Source organism: Mauremys reevesii, linkage group 1, assembly GCF_016161935.1.
Source record: "Mauremys reevesii isolate NIE-2019 linkage group 1, ASM1616193v1, whole genome shotgun sequence".
NCBI lineage: Eukaryota > Metazoa > Chordata > Testudines > Geoemydidae > Mauremys > Mauremys reevesii.
In genome coordinates, this window is record NC_052623.1 from 262,270,079 (window position 1) to 262,283,219 (window position 13,141).

At 41.2% G+C, this 13,141-nt stretch overlaps 1 protein-coding gene across 4 annotated transcripts in view; it reads right to left on the reverse strand.

Annotated features, from left to right (window-relative positions):
* ALDH1L2 (aldehyde dehydrogenase 1 family member L2) overlaps positions 1–12,579 on the reverse strand; it is a 50,974-nt gene extending 38,395 nt beyond the window's left edge. The window contains exons 1-2 of one of the 4 annotated variants that reach the window (XM_039484746.1): positions 12,369–12,579; positions 5,211–5,352 (exon numbers count right to left, since the gene is read on the reverse strand). In XM_039484746.1, the coding sequence (XP_039340680.1) occupies positions 5,211–5,352; positions 12,369–12,419 (193 nt within the window). In that variant the 5' untranslated portion in view covers positions 12,420–12,579. Of the gene's footprint in view, positions 1–210; positions 252–1,998; positions 2,101–5,210; positions 5,353–12,368 lie in introns of those variants that run through there. The other 3 variants (XM_039484760.1, XM_039484753.1, XM_039484766.1) reach the window with 3 other exon arrangements.
* Positions 12,580–13,141: the final 562 nt, after the last annotated feature.

Consider the following 13,141-nt stretch of genomic DNA (forward strand, 5'->3'; position numbering starts at 1 on the left):
TCCAGACTCCAGAGAAAATAATACAAAAACAACAACAATGGTAATAATAAGTAAATAAAAAGATTTCACAGTCTGAGATACAGAAGTGCCAAGCACTCACAGCTGTAACGATAGTTAGTGGTGTCACAGTTCCCAAGGTAATAGCACCCCTGAGCCCTCCATGGGCTCCTTGAGGGCACCCCACTTAGATCTCAAACCTCTAAGCATCACCTCTCCTAGGGCAGAGGCCCACAACTCTCTCCCTCTAGACCAGGGATTTAGGCTGGAATTTCTCCTGCAATTCCCTGTGAATATCTGATCAGGTGTGACTTTAGTCCAGCACCTTCGGTCCTGTTCTCTCAGGAGCAAGGACCAGCCAGCCTTCACAAAAGAAAGTATTTATTCAGAACAAAAGCATTGCAGAGAAAACATACCTTAAAAACAATAAACAGCTTGCGTGAATGTCAAGCTTACTAGGTGTTACCCTTCTTCCACATGGAGACCTGGCATGTTTTAAAAGCTTCAGGTCCACTTGCAGGACCTGGTTCCATTGGTCATAGTCTCATGCTAGTTCTTGGATTGGATGAGAGAGGCCCCTTCCCATGTCAAGTTCATCATTTTATATCATTTTCAGTTCTTTGTCAGGCAGTCTCTGGAACCAGGACAAACTAGAATATGCAATTTTCTCCAGGAATGAGACTTCTTCAGATGTGTTACCTACCCCCTTGCCCTGGTGATTTTAGTTCCTGCAAGACCTTGTAACTCCCTAATTGGGCTAGAACAGTATCACTAGCCCATAAAGATACATATGACACTTATAAAGCTGATAAAGTCATCTTTGAATATTCCATGCTTCTACAACTCATTTCACAGGTTGACAGTTCCTGATAGTTAATTCATGCTTATGTGACTTCTGTTACTGCATTGCTGTACCAATTTTAAAGAAAGAAATTAAACCCTTCACACCAGCAAGTAACAATACAAGGTGAGAAGGGAAATCAAGTCACATTTTTTCAATAAAAATAAATCAGCAGTTTCCCAAATGGGAGCTGTGTTTTGAACATATTAAGGACTATATAATGCTAAGTACTCTGAAAAATCAGGTCCTATATGTGTCAGATTGGATACCCAAAATTAGTGGATACTTTTGACTTTACTGTCTGTGTCTTAGTTCCCTATCTACAAAATGGGGATAATGATGCTCCCTCATCTCACAGGGGTGTTATGAAAAAGACAGTACTCTTTGTGAAGCACTCAGATACTATAGTGACGTGTGCCATAGAAGAACCCACAAGGAAATTAATAATTCTGTCTTCAAAACAGAGTTTGAATAATATCTGGTAAATAAGGCCTGGGCCACACACTGAACAACAAGGAGAAAATAAAATATTGAATAACTGTTCAATAAATGGGCACTGTCCAGCCTGTGCACTGAATGAGCAGGAAAAAATAATATGGCATCATGTAATTAAAGACTGTACCATAATGCATACGCACAATGGGGCCAAATTAAGATTGCACAGGCCATCTTCATTCTGCATTTCCTAACTTCTGAGTAAATGACTGTGCAAGCTTAATAATGTTATTTTAGCATAGTGTGTGTGTGTGTGTGTGTGTGTGTGTGTGTGTGTGTGCGCGCACGCGCAAGATTCTGCATATCCCAGTCTTTTCCTCTAGCAAGGAAATCTCAGTCCAGGTGAATTTTATGTGCACGGTAAAACGGTCCTGTGAGGGTAGATAATTCTTACAGAACTCCAAAGGAAAAATATCACTATGGCCTTATGACTAATGAGATGATGACAGTCCTAAAGACACAGAGAAGGGAAAAGGAAATCCTTTACATAGGGAGCAGAATGGTATTCACCACCCCTCCCCCAATTTTTAGTCCTGCCTCATAGACCTGGGGAAAAAAACCAATCCTTTTGGCGTTACAATGTGCTCTATTTCTCTAGTGTGTGCACATGCATGCTTGTGCTTGCACACTGCTGTCCTGCATTGTACAGAATTAGATCTACTCACCTGTTCATTGATTCATCATTGTTTTGCCCACTAATGGCTGGCCTGGAAAAAGGCTATATGCACTACTGCAACAACAGCAAACAACTAACAGTTTCCTCTTTGACTCAAGTGGTAGCAAGTCTTTCTGGAAATAAGGGTGAGAGTTTTTCTGAAGATAAGTACATGCAGTTAACTGAGGACAGTACCATATCTGTGTGTATATACAGTCAAGAACAGAAATGTTCGAAGGACAAAGAACAAACAAGAAGCTATGTTCTAATCTGTCAGCAATGCAGCTCATGCTGCATCCATCATTAAATTCATTTTCAGGGTCTATGTATTAAGCATCTATACAAACAGAATGGAATGATGAATGTTATTAACTGTCTAACCGTGACATTTCATATCTTGTCAAATGATCATATCTATCTGGAATAAGTTTGGTTTCACAGAACTTAATTTTCCACTTCAGCAGTTCTGTACGTGACTTTCAATACAACTACCTAAGATTCATTGCAGTCAATGGTATCTTGCTATCTGGTTCAAATGATCACAGACAACTCCCCTAAAATATATTTTCTGAGGCCCACTGTGTAGTCTTCCATCTCTATAGTTACAAATGAAGAACGAGGAGTACTTGTGGCACCTTAGAGACTAACAAATTTCCTAATCACATCAGCCACACTATCAGAGGCTCGTTCACCTGCACATCTACCAATGTAATATATGCCATCATGTGCCAGCAATGCCCCTCTGCCATGTACACTGGCCAAACCAGACAGTCTCTATGCAAAGTAATAAATGGACACAAATCAGACGTCAAGAATTATAAGATTCAAAAACCAGTCGGAGAACACTTCAACCTCCCTGGTCACTCACTTACAGACTTCAAAATCACAATACTCCAACAAAAAAACTTCAGACTCCAACGAGAAACTGCAGAATTTGAATTAATTTGCAAACCGGACACCATTAAATTAGGCTTGAATAAAGACTGAGAGTGAATGGGTCATTACACAAAGTAAAAACTATTTCCTCTGCTAATTTTCCCCCTACTGTTACTCACACCTTCTTGTCGACTGTTGGAAATGGGCCATCCTGATTATCACTACAAAAGTCTTTCTTCTCCTGCTGATAATAGCCCACCTTAATTGATTACTCTAGTTATAGTTGGTATGGCAACACCCATTTTTTCATGTTTTCTGTGTATATATATCTTCCTACTGTATTTTCCACCGCATGCATCCGATGAAGTGGGTTTTAGCCCACGAAAGCTTATGCTCAAATAAATTTGTTAGTCTCTAAGGTGCCACAAGGACTCCTCGTTCTTTTTGCTGATAAAGACTAACACGTCTACCACTCTGAAATGAAGAAGAAAACCACATTCATGAATAATTGCAAATATAGAGAAGAATAGAAAAGAAATAAGTACATTAAACGTGGGCAACAGAATTTATTATACAGTAAATAAATCCAATTGCACAACTGATCCAATACCCCACCAATTAGGGTAGGACACATGGTCTATTATGTGTCTATTATGTTGTAGACTCTATTGTAATACAGTATACAGGCCCATTAAGGCTTGCAAGAGGAACTCTTCCAAGCCCGCACTACACCTTGACACATTTGCATCTAAAAATACCTGTGGGACAGGAGATGAGGCACAATGTGGCCTTAGTGGACCCAAGAATCCATCTAATTTAATTTAGGTAATAAATATCTTCATTTTATAAATAAAAAGTGGAGTTTTACCAAATAAATCTTGATGGTATTAAAGTAGCCTTCAGAAGATATTTATTTAGGCATGTATTTCACACTGTATATCGGGAGTATGCATGTGTGAGATAAACCCTTACAAAATTCTTTGAACTATAGTCCTTGCACATGTACTGCCTCTGCTTTTAGAAATAAAATCTCAGCTGACTGACCATACACTATCATCATCAAATTCCACCTTAAATTGAAATTATTTTTGAATCATCTGAGTGTAAAATGCAGCAGCTATCAGCCCAAACCAATTTTTTGTCACCTAGTTTGCAATAAACTAATTTTATGGCCAAGCTAAAATAAATAATTGATTGAAATCAGTTAAAGTTTTGCCCAAGTGAGTACTGCTTTGGTTGCTTAGTATTGCAACATTTCTCTATAGTACCTTCCCATAGCTAGCTAATAATCTGTTATTAAGCTAGTACAGCTCACCTAATTCTTCCTAACTGTGAAAAACTTTGTAATTTTATTTTAAATGAGACAGACTATAGAATTTAATAAACTTTAAAGCAATACACAAGTTTGGGAATGGTTACTGCCTGAATAAGCAAAATTTATGGTTGACTTTTCCTTAATAAAAGTCCTGTAACAACATGTCAGGGAATACTGAGTGACTGGAAACAGTTTATTAAATGTAATTTAAAATTCTGATTAGCCACCAAGGTTAATTGTGTTTTGGTGGTTGTAGTTGTTAATCTTATTAACTAACTGTTGTGGCACCATGGAGAAAAATAAAGTTATAATTAAGACAGCCATTTCAAAGCAACTCCTTTGTTACTCCAGACTCAGTGCTAGAATTATACTGCACAAGTACACTACTAGATATGATCAGTCAGCAACTATTACGTCTAAAGGGCTAGAACATACCTATATGCCTATGCAATGGAGTAAGGGGGGATAAGTTGTCCCTTTACTCTCTTGAATGGTCTGCTTGTACCATAAGCTGCAGTGCGCAATGGGAAGCAGGATTTGCAGAGCTGCTGTTTCATCTCCAGACCATACTGGTAGTCAGGAGAGACCGGGGCCGAGGACAGGCAGATCTTGGCTGCATGCCCTCTCAACGTGCCAGACAGCACAGCTATGCCAGCAAACCAGATGACATACTGGGCTGAATATAGGCCTGGCACCCTAGCAATTTACTTCTGCCCCAGAGCAGGATACTCTGAATGACACTCTGCTTCTCAAGCTGTTCCCAGAGCAAAGCAACTGAGATGCTCTTTAAATGGGGCAGATTGTAAGGTGGTGGTACAGCCCATGACAATTAACTCTAGATAGAATTTAACTTAACACTGAAATAAGCATACAGGTTAATTATTTTATTATGCCAAAAAACATGGCACAGATTTATATATATGGCTATACATACAAATGACTACCATAAGGACAATGCCCTCTCATGGAGAAGCAAGTTAACTGTGCTTACGCACAATGATGATACTTACATTGTGATTGATTATACTTACCCAAAGGGTCAGCTTTCCCATTCACATCTGGAATGGTGAACACTCCCACGACTCTATGTCCCTCTTTCTGCAGGTGTCTATAGACTTCTTGACCAAAAATACTCTGACCTATCAGAGCTAGCTTTAGCTTATGTTGATAAGCCTGTCAACAAGAGTTAAAGCAAACTACATTTTAGGATGCAGAAGAGATACGTTGCTACATGTAATTCTGTCTTACTCTTTCTTAACCAATGTTAGTTTTGATTTGTAAGGCAATGGTGGCTTTCTGTCCCAACAATATAATGGAATAAAATAAATTGCCCATTTTTCCACCTTGTTCTTAAGAAGTAAATATAATCTACAATTTAGCGAGACCATACTTCTTTGCATACAAATGTCACTTGGTATTGTTACTGCCTCCTTTATTATTTCATCAGCAGAAGTCTCTCCAGGTACATGCACTGCTTGTTACAAAAAGGCATAACAAAACCCTACGTACAATCGACAAACCATGAAATCTTATATTTGAAACAGACTCTTAGCAAAATCTAACCATTCCTGCCAGAAATTTCTGGAATATGCCCTCTAACTTCTAATTTCATCTATTATTCTTGCAGGAAAATTGAAATATTTTCTAAGAATGACAAATGTCAATAGACTTGACACTATGTTCGTTACATTAGTTCAAGCCACTCAAGGCATCTGTGGCTGAGCCCAGTTCCAAAGTCCTTCCCTCACATAACAGATCTTTATAGTATTGTCCACTCAATTCCTACTTCTTGTTCAGCCAATCGATAAGACAAACAAGTTTGTTTACATTTATGGGAGATAATGCTGCCCGCTTCTTATTTACAATGTGATCTGAAAGTGAGAACAGGCTTTCTCATGGCACTGTTGTAGCCAGTGCTGCAAGGTATTTACATGCCAGATATGCTAAACATTCATATGCCCCTTCATGCTTTGACTTGTAGGCTTTAAAGTTTTACATTGATTTGGTTTTGAGTGCAGTAAGAATATATAAAAAAATAATAATTCTACATTTGTAAGTTGCACTTTCAGGATAAAGAGATTGCACTACTGTACTTGTATGAGGTGAATTGAAAAACACTATTTCTTTTTTACAGTGCAAATGTTTGTAATCAAAAATAATAATATGAAGTGAGCACTGTACACTTTGTATTCTGTGTTATAATTTAAATTAATATTTGAAAATGTAAAAAAACATTCAAAATATTTATAATACATTTAAATTGGCATTCTTTTAACAGTGCGACTAATCACAACTATTTTTTTAAAATCTTGACAGCCCTAAAAACAAGCAAACAAAAGAACATATGTTTGTAGCAATCCTTCAGAGAGCAGGAACAGTTTTGTCCTACCAGCTGCAGCAGGAGCCTTCTTAGGACTCTGCTCTCTTTATACGTGCCATTTGAAAGTCAGGTGCAACTCCTGCTTCTTTCCCTGAGGGAACATCTCTAGGTTCTAGCTTCTCTCCTACCAGGGGATGCTGCCTCTTCATTAGAGAAGTGGGGACACACGGGTACCACAACCAGTAGGGCCACCATTTGGGTCCCAGAGGATTTGAACTGCCCATAGGAGTGTCTTACAAATCCTGTATAGATTAGCAAACATTCAGGTACTGAAAGATATAATACAATACTTTGAAATAAACAATAAACCATGTCATGATGAAGAGTCAGTTGCAGTACTTTTTGCAAATGAAATGAAATGATCCATTTTAAGTTGTATTTCAGCTACACAGTTAGCCCCAGAAAGAGGTCTTATAAATTGGTAGGATGTTCATGAATACAGGAAATGTTCATGACTTAGGAAAATTCCTGTAGGGCTATTTTGAGCCATAACGTTCTCTTGGATGTGTGCATGCAACTTGCAGTGAAGACAACAGAAATGAATTTGGCCAAGGGTAAAATTTGTCCCGTAGGTTGCAACAGTAAAGAAAAAGTCCTCCTGTATTATAGAATCAGACAGCACTGGTGCAGGTGTAGCAGTGCTAAGTTGCCAGTGTGGATGGGAGTAGTAAAAATGCCGGATCCTTGTCTACATTGGCGTGTACACCGTTGCTACCTCCAGTACAGTTGTACTATTGGTGCTAACAGCTATTATATGGCAACATATTTTCCTAGTGTAGACGAGACTTTCTTGTTTTAAATTACAACGTGCACATTATCCCTTGAAATTTTTATATCCTGGCAATAAAACATGGCCACAGATAAGTCTTCATCACCTCAGCTTCTGCTTTTCAGAAATATAGTCCCAGTTATAAAAATCTGAGATTGGGTTTTTCTAACCATTTAACTGTTTATGAACACTCCAGGCAAGTTCAAGAAGTGTTCACCTGCTGTGCTACTGAATGTATCTGGTACAGTATGAACAGGGGTGGCTCTAGGTATTTTGCCGCCCCAAGCACGGCAGGCAGGTTGCCTTCAGCGGCTTGCCTGAGGGAGGTCCCCAGTCCCGCGGATTCAGCGGCACGCCTGCGGGAGGTCCGCCGAAGCCGCGAGACCAGCAGACCCTCCGCAGACATGCTGCCGAAAGCAACCTGCCTGCCATCCTCGCGGCGACCGGCAGAGCGCCCCCCATGGCTTGCTGCCCCAGGCACACGCTTGGCGTGCTGGTGCCTGGAGCCACCCCTGAATATGAAATCCACTGATTTCTATGGAATGTTAATTGACAATGGCAGCACCATAGATGTGATGGAAGAAACATTAGAGAAAGTCCTCCTGATGCAAGTTACTTGTTCTACATTTGTTCTCTTGTTAACTGTCACTCAATAGCACCTCAAGTACACAGAAGTAGTGGTCTTTTAGACTTGTATTTTAATTTTTCAGTGTATTCCCCACTAAATAAGGACCACCAGCAAATGAAGGTAACAAAAAGTCCACATAGATCATTTATCATCCACAAATCATGACCAATTAAGTACCATCAGAAGAGTTAAACTCTTCCTTTCTTGAAAACAAAAAGTAAGTGTGAGAGGCATACCTGAATAGCCAAATTTCTGAAGGGACCTTAACAGAAGCTAAAACTGCGCATGCATTTTTATGTGTCTGAGTTTTTAGGTTCGCCAGCTTCTGCATTTAGGAGTCTGAGACTACAAAAACTCTGGATTCAGAGAGCAAACTGCAGCTGGGCAGGCAAGTCTGGAAGTTAGCCAATTTGCCTGTACAACTGCCATTTATGCTTGGAAATTCACATTGTTTTGCATTCTTGAAAACTCAGTCAAGAAAAACTGCACCAGCAATTTTAAGTCAATAGGTATGATCAATGTCTAAGTAAATGGGGCTTGAAAAATATTTTAGAAATAGCACACCTATCTCAAAATATTAATTCAGAAGAGCAGTTTTGTTTCCACAGGTCAAGTTTTTAATAACATATATTCTATCATCATAAACATGTATCTCTATTCACTACTAATTTATACGTACATAAATCTGATTCTTATGTTACATGGAGCTGCAAACAAATTACAATTCCAGATCATGAGCTGCTGTAAATCAGTGTGTAGCTCCACTGGAGTCAATGGAGCTGCATTACGTCAGTTCATACTAGCTGAGGATCTGGCCCAAAATTGTTACTGAGCACAGATTTCTCTCTGATAGCAGAGTTCTGAGCCAGGAAGTGGTTAGGAATAAAGAGAGGATGCAATCTTTAAAGCAGCAGAGAATAAGTATAAAGTGGTAGAACTAGTAAAATAAGAGCACAGAATGCTCACACACGCATGCATGCGTACACACAGCCACAATTACGTTTCTGCATTCTGTTGAACAAGAAGATTAACCTGACAACAAGCCAACTACATCATATCGCATACGTAATAAGTTGATCGACTGAAAATGATTTTCCCAGCATGAAGGATATATAACTTCTCTATGACTAACTATTCTTGAATAATTTCTCCCTTGAATTGACACAAACATAGTTTCCATTAACATTCAGTACAGATAATTCAATCCTGTATTGTATGGTCACATATATTTGTACCTAGTAGAAAGTAAGAGCCAAATCACAAGACCTCCAGGCATAGAACTCCTATTGGATTCAATGGAGTCCCATACAAGACAGGGATTGCAGGATCAGGCCACAAATCCATTCCTTTACTTCTGGTTGCTTCCTTTTGTCCTATTTAAAAGTACCAATTGAGTGGCACAGCTGAGGATCTTACTGCAAACCTGTGTCTTGTTCTGGAATTGGAAGATCTTCCTCTAAAACTGTTTACACAACTTGCTAGTCTTTTGAGAGTGGAAATTCCTTGCAACAAAATGATACGGAGACATGGTAGAACTGCATAAAAGTGCAAATTCTGTAAAATTATGGGGGAATGTAGGACGGCCTGGTAGTTACTTCTTCATTGAAATGCCACCTCTGGGATGGACCACTACAAAGATAGGTCCCATAGTCTAGCTCCTAAACAGGAGCTCACTAAATGCCATCAAATCATGCAGGGGGCATATGGTGATATATTAATAAGAGCAATCCTCATATACATTACTGATAATGGACTTGTCATTGCTTTGGACATATGTATTGGTACTATGGAGGCAATGTTGAGCTTCCCTTGTAACCACCTTGCTGACAATGAGCACACAAAGTTATCAGAGGCACTGCTTCTCATGGGAAGGTTCATGATTATTCATTATTGGTGGAGACTTCTTCCCTTCTTCTTTTTTGGAGTTATCCCAACAGGCCTGGAAAATAGTGGAGCTCAGACTGATGACAGAGAGATGGCTCAATTTTACAAGGTATAGAGGCCCTTTTATTTTTACTGCAAGGGAACTTCTAGAGGAATTTTGTTAACATGGAGAATATCCATGGTCTTACAAAGCTGTGTGAGCAGAGGATCAGGGATTTGGAAAGTGTCTGAACATTCTTATTTCATTTTCATTTGTTGAACTTGATTTTGCTTTCTTTTTTCTTCCTTATGGTATTACTTCGCTCGTATTATAACGGGGATAAAAATAGTCATGGGAAGATCTCAAAATTCATTCTCATTTTACTTTGATATGATTCTCCGTAGCCAGATGCAGAGAACAAGATCGGTGCAGAAGAGCACACAACCTGAAAACTAGTTTGTACAGGTGATGTACAAAGACAGGCACCCAAATCCACACTTGGGCATCTAAATAAAAGTGGCCTCCTTTTAAGGGATGTTGAGCATCCACAGATTCCATTGGCTTCAGAGGAAGTTGTGGATGTTTAACATTTCTGAAAATCAGTCTTCTTTTATGTAGATGCCGAAATATAGATATAGCTGTTTATTTTTTTAGGCACATACTTTGAAAATATTGGCTACAATATCCATTGATTTTATGGTATTAATTTACCTTATATAAAATAAAATTACTAGAGTTTATTTTAATGGCTGTTTATATGACACACACAACATTTCAACATTTACTCCATTCTGATTCTTATTCTTCTCCCATGCACCTCCTGCAACATAGAATAAGACTACAGAAGCACTGCATACATTAATAGTCTTACAAGTCTCATATCAAAAGCAAATCACTAAAAAGTAAAAATGTGTTCATGCTACATACCGTTTCTCCTTGTGAAGAGAAAAGTTAACATTGCAAAGGGTATTCATTTCACTGTTATAAATAACAAATATTTCTGGAATTGCCTATGGTGTGTGCATCTCTAACATGTTTCACTGGTAATGCTTTCAGTTCAATTTCCCCACGGATTAATTTTCAATAGCTCCCATTCTGGTTACAATATTATATTTATTCTCTTCAACAATTTAGACACTGTTAGTGATGACAAGGGAAATATTTTTACTGCTACATCTCTTTTAAAAGGATGTAAAATGCTTCTCAAAGGATACATTAACATGATAACTTTAATTCTACACAGCATCAGGACTCACGCCTTGCTCCTCAGAATGAAAACCAATAGCACTGCCTCTCCCCATCCATATCTCTGCATGCAATGTGTCAGTCATCCATTCACATTGCTGATGCAATTCCAAAGAGCTTAGCTAAAGTCTCACTGTAAAAACCCTTCAAAGTAGATTCCCCAGGCAAACAGCTGTCCTCACCCTTGGTCATGCTGTCAAATATGAAACACAGAGTGGGCTTCGGAGGGAGAAAAACCACCCCCAAACTGCATTCAGCTGCATCCCTGAATCTTAACCAGAGTACCCGAAGCATCTTGTCTACTTCTTTACATCAAATTTTAAGGGACACATTTAACAGGACATAAAGAACAGTGTGGATCATTATCACAGTCTCCCAGCAGAGCTATGCAGTTTAATCCAACACCAGACAGACAAATGTCCGCCTTGCATTAATTCTCTACAGCCAAAGTGTAAGAACTGATGTTCACAGACTGACACGCCTCCAAGGCCAGCATTTGGAGCAGGGGCTGAAGTAGGGTGACCAGACAGCAAGTGTGAAAAATCGGGCCAGGGGTGGGGGGTAATAGGAGCCTGTATAAGAAAAAGACCCCAAAATCGGGACTGTCCCTAAAAAATCGGGACATCTGGTCACCCTAGGCTGAAGGTTTACTTCTCCATAAGAAACATGCCTGTTCCCAGTTTGACTACAGTAGTGGGAACAAGGCTGGCTATTTCCGTTTGAGAAGCAGATCTTTAGCCCTCTTTCGCAGCAGTTACAGCCTGGGAGCACCGCTGAGCTCCCCTCCGTGAGAACATGATTGCCAGTTCAGATGTTACAAAAGCATCATCGATTTTCTTCGTTGCAGCTCCCAGACGCCTGCGATACCGAGCACGGTATCAGAGGCTATACCGAGATCCGCGCCATATACCGAGCTCCACCATAGTCTCAGTCTGGCAAAGCAAGATGCTCCTATTTTGGTAAACATGCCAAATATCCCCTGACGGGACCTCTGACCGTCCAGTGCCAAAATTCGTGGGATAAAATCTCGGCCTATTTTTATCCTTTCCTTGCAGAGGTATTATCCAAGCACCGCTGACTTGTCCTCCCCTCCCGCCCCCCATCGCTGGGCTATTGCAGCTTCTCATCCAAATACGGAAAACAAATATACGCTCACAGCCTTGCAAGCAAAAGCGACATATTTGCCAAGTCCCACTGAGCCTGCCCTGACCCACCCCCACCCCGGACAACCCTATTGCTCATTCCCGAGCTAGGGCGTCCTGGAAAGCTCTCTCCTGAGGGGAGCCCGTCCTCACACACTCACTGTGGCCGTGGTGGAGAATTTCCTCAGCAGCTGATGCGCTTTCCACAGCATTTTTGCAGGGCCTTGGGTGCCGGCGGCTCGCAGGTCCGAGGCTTTGCCGGGAGCAGCTGCAGCAGCGCGCTGGCGAAGTGAACACCTGTGCCCCGCTCCCGGGGACAAGCAAAGGCAGAGGGGGAGGCGGCCCAAGCTGGGAGGTTTGTCTGATGCAACCCGAGCTGGACAGGCGCGCACACGGGCCAGCAGCAGCTGCTGCTTCGCCAGCGCCCGCCTGCGCGCGCGCGCTGCTCCACTCCGCCCGCCTGGCTCGCTGCCAGCTGCCTGGGAGCGAGACGCCTCGTCTCCTGCTGCACCTGCCCCTCCGTGCGCGGGAGAGCGGGTTGTTTCCTCCTGGGCACCGGGAATACAAAGCCGCCCGGGGTGGTGGGAAGGGCCGAACTGAGCGGGGAGTTCAAGCAAGAGCAAAGTCCCAAGTTTCCCTAGTGGGAGGTGTCACTTTTCCCTAGCTGGTGCCAGTGCGCAGACAGAAGGCAGGAGCGGCTTAGGCATTGCAGCGCTTGCAGGGGATGGGGATGGGGAGCGGGGGGAACAGGCGCTCGGTTGCTTTGCTTGCACAAAAGGAGGCTAACCCCGGGGGAACCTGCTGCTTCTCCGCAGAACAGGTACTGCGGGTCTGCTCCAGCAGCGCGCCTGCTCCCGGCCCTGCAGGGTGCGTCTGATAGCTGAGGGCTTGTCTACACTACAGGACTATTTCGAATCTACTTAAGTCGAATTTG